Source organism: Phoenix dactylifera, unplaced genomic scaffold, assembly GCF_009389715.1.
Source record: "Phoenix dactylifera cultivar Barhee BC4 unplaced genomic scaffold, palm_55x_up_171113_PBpolish2nd_filt_p 000586F, whole genome shotgun sequence".
NCBI classification, from domain to species: Eukaryota; Viridiplantae; Streptophyta; class Magnoliopsida; order Arecales; family Arecaceae; genus Phoenix; species Phoenix dactylifera.
In genome coordinates, this window is record NW_024067986.1 from 121869 (window position 1) to 124893 (window position 3025).

At 44.8% G+C, this 3025-nt stretch overlaps 1 protein-coding gene across 1 annotated transcript; it reads left to right on the forward strand.

Annotated features, from left to right (window-relative positions):
* The first annotated feature begins 534 nt into the window (after nucleotides 1–534).
* LOC120106637 (probable polyol transporter 6) lies at nucleotides 535–2279 on the forward strand. The gene is made up of 2 exons (XM_039119634.1): nucleotides 535–679; nucleotides 862–2279. The coding sequence occupies exons 1-2, from the start codon at nucleotides 544–546 to the stop codon at nucleotides 2277–2279; spliced, it is 1554 nt and encodes a 517-aa protein (XP_038975562.1). The 5' UTR covers nucleotides 535–543.
* The last annotated feature ends 746 nt before the right edge of the window (nucleotides 2280–3025 follow it).

The window sequence follows — 3025 nt, forward strand, 5'->3', positions numbered from 1 at the left end:
TCAAATTAAAATTATCAACCAGCTAGGCTGAATTGATCTATTGGCTCAATAAGATTTTTTTAATCCTTTATATGAACCAAGACACTCGATCGGTTTTTGTCATGCTGCCGGAAGCCGCATGCCATATTAGTGGTCCGGTGGAGCTTACCCCACAAAGCGGTCCCACGAGCACTTGAATCAGTACTGGGTGTTTGGCACAGCTTACCAGTCCGTTGACTTTGAATACTTAGCGGTTCTACGGATAAGTACCGCATGGGATAAATCTAGTATAAATGGCGATCAAGATTTGTTCGGCAATCCTAAGATTTCGAATCTTGCGCATGGCTCCTGTGGCCACCGCCCTCCCAGGAGGACACGCCCCGACCTTACGTTGCTAAGCCTGAAACTTTCTATACATTATTACTCGCTTTCCCACCGCTTCACGAGTGGAAAAGGTTTTTTTGGATCAAAGTGGGGGATCTTTTCCAGTGTGAAAGCAATTGCTTGGCCTATAAGAGACCCTAGACTTGCTAAGAGAGAGTGGTGCGAGAGATGGAGGTAGCCATGGAGCATGCTAAGGTTGGTGTGAGAGAGAAAGAAGAGATCCCAATATATCATCCAAGGAGGAAGGAGAGGAGAAACAAGTATGCTTGTGCTTGTGCCATCATTGCTTCCATGATCTCCATCTTATTGGGTTATGGTATGACCCTCACTCTCTTTTCTTATTTATTTATTTATATTACTATATTCTTATCTTTGAAATAGTTTCATGAGTTATTAAATGCTCTCTTGATCCTTTTCTTCTACTTTTATCAAAGATTTTATATACGCTTTACGGGATGATCTAGAATTATGATTAGTGTATCATTGCCTAATTCGCAGACACCGGGGTTATGAGTGGCGCCATGCTGTTCATCAAAGAAGATTTAAAGATAACTGATGGTGAAGTTGAAGTCCTTGCTGGAATTTTGAACATTTGTGCACTCTTAGGGTCGTTGACGGCCGGCAGGGCCTCCGACTGGATCGGTCGACGCTACACCATCGTCCTCTCCTCCATCATCTTCTTTCTTGGCTCTCTCCTCATGGGCTTAGCACCTTCCTTCCCTGTACTTATATCTGGTAGGTGCATTGCTGGCGTCGGAGTTGGATATGCACTGATGATTGCACCGGTCTACTCTGCCGAGATCTCATCACCGTCCTCACGGGGATTCCTCACTTCCCTTCCGGAGATCTGCATCAGCTTTGGTATCTTGCTAGGTTATGTATCAAACTATTTCTTCGCAAAGCTTCCATTGATATATGGCTGGCGATCGATGCTCGGTATCGGTGCACTTCCCCCCATTATATTGGCAGTCGGCATTTGGAAGATGCCCGAGTCCCCAAGGTGGTTGGTGATGCAAGGCCACATCAAGGATGCGAGGGACGTGCTAGTTCGAGTATCGAACTCGAGGGAAGAGGCAGAGCTAAGGCTAAAGGAGATCAAGGGCGCTGCGGGGGTTGATGAGAGTTGCACCGGCGATGTTGTCAAGCTGACGAAGAGCACTCGAGGGGAGGGAGTGTGGAAGGAGCTACTGCTGAGGCCCACTCCTCCAGTGAAGCGCATCTTGATTGCTGCGATCGGCATTCATTTCTTCGAGCATGCCACCGGGATCGAAGCAGTGGTGTTGTACAGTCCTAGGATCTTCAAGAAGGCAGGGATCACGACCAGAAACAAGCTCCTGGTTGCAACCATGGGTGTTGGCCTCACAAAGACTTTCTTCATCTTGATAGCCACGTTTCTGTTGGATAGGGTTGGGAGGAGGCCCTTGCTGTTGACTAGCTTGGGGGGGATGATAGTGTCACTAAGTGGGTTAGGGTTAGGCCTGACCATGGTGGAGCACACAGAGGAGAGGTTGGTGTGGGCCATTAGTCTATCCATTCTGACAGTGTTCTTATTTGTGGCATCCTTCTCTATTGGGCTTGGGCCCATTACATGGGTTTATAGTTCTGAGATCTTCCCCCTGAAGCTGAGAGCCCAGGGGGCCAGCATAGGGGTGGCCGTAAATAGGGTGATGAATGGAACCATATCAATGACCTTCATATCACTCTACAAGGCTATAACCATTGGGGGGGCCTTCTTTATGTTTGCAGGGATTTCTATCTTGGCATGGATGTTCTTCTTCTTCCTTTGTCCTGAGACTAAAGGGAGGCCTTTGGAAGAGATGGAAGAGGTTTTCAGCAAAAAGTGGCTTTATAGTAGGCCAGTGAATAGGGAGAGATTTGAGATGGGAAATGTAGAAGCCGAGTTAACCAGCAAATAGAGCTTTCTCTATTAGTTAGTAAGTTGGGTCGGCTAATGACTGAAGTATCGTATCTTGGCATGGGCAACTTGATGCATGTACCTTCTAGACGAAGGATTTTTTTTAAAAAAAAGCAATGTGAATTATATCGATGCTATTGTCTTATTTGATCAGTCATGTGAGATTGTGATTAGTACTGAACGTTTAACTCTTTGGCCAAGTTTGATTTGCGAGGGACATTAGGTGCTTTTCTGAGGTTTCCTGAGAAGTAGTAGTTCCTAGAGGATCATCCACAAGAGGACCACTGAGGATAGCATTTCCAAATTGTAAAATACTAAATGTGGGTGTGACAAGTCCACTGTTTAATCTTTATTAACAATGCTTGTGCCTGTAATTGAACAAAATATTCCAACTAGCAGCCTAAACTACTCCAAGCATCCAGTAGAGATGTGGATAAAAAAACCCACTACTACGGCATTGAATTAGGGATGCTCATCAGATGGATTAGGCAATAATGCCGGTGGCCTTAGGCTCAACCCACATTATTGGCACTTCCGACTAACTAAGCCTGTTAGAAATTGTCCTGTAATACTCCATATCAAGATAAGCTTTATATTTTAGAATCCGATATTGGAGTGAGTTTTTTCTTTCTTTGCTTTTAATCTCAAGAAAAATATAGAACTCAGTTTTGGCTAGCTGAAGATCTGTCGAGGAGTTGAGACTTTAGACAATGCAAGCACAATTAATTGGAACTTTTTATTATTAAA

Excerpts from the sequence above, each read along its gene's own strand:
- LOC120106637 (XM_039119634.1), top strand. The coding sequence starts at position 544 with ATGGAGCATGCTAAGGTTGGTGTGAGAGAGAAAGAAGAGATCCCAATA. Across the intron at positions 680-861 it reads CTCCATCTTATTGGGTTATG|ACACCGGGGTTATGAGTGGC; the intron begins GTATGACCCTCA and ends CCTAATTCGCAG.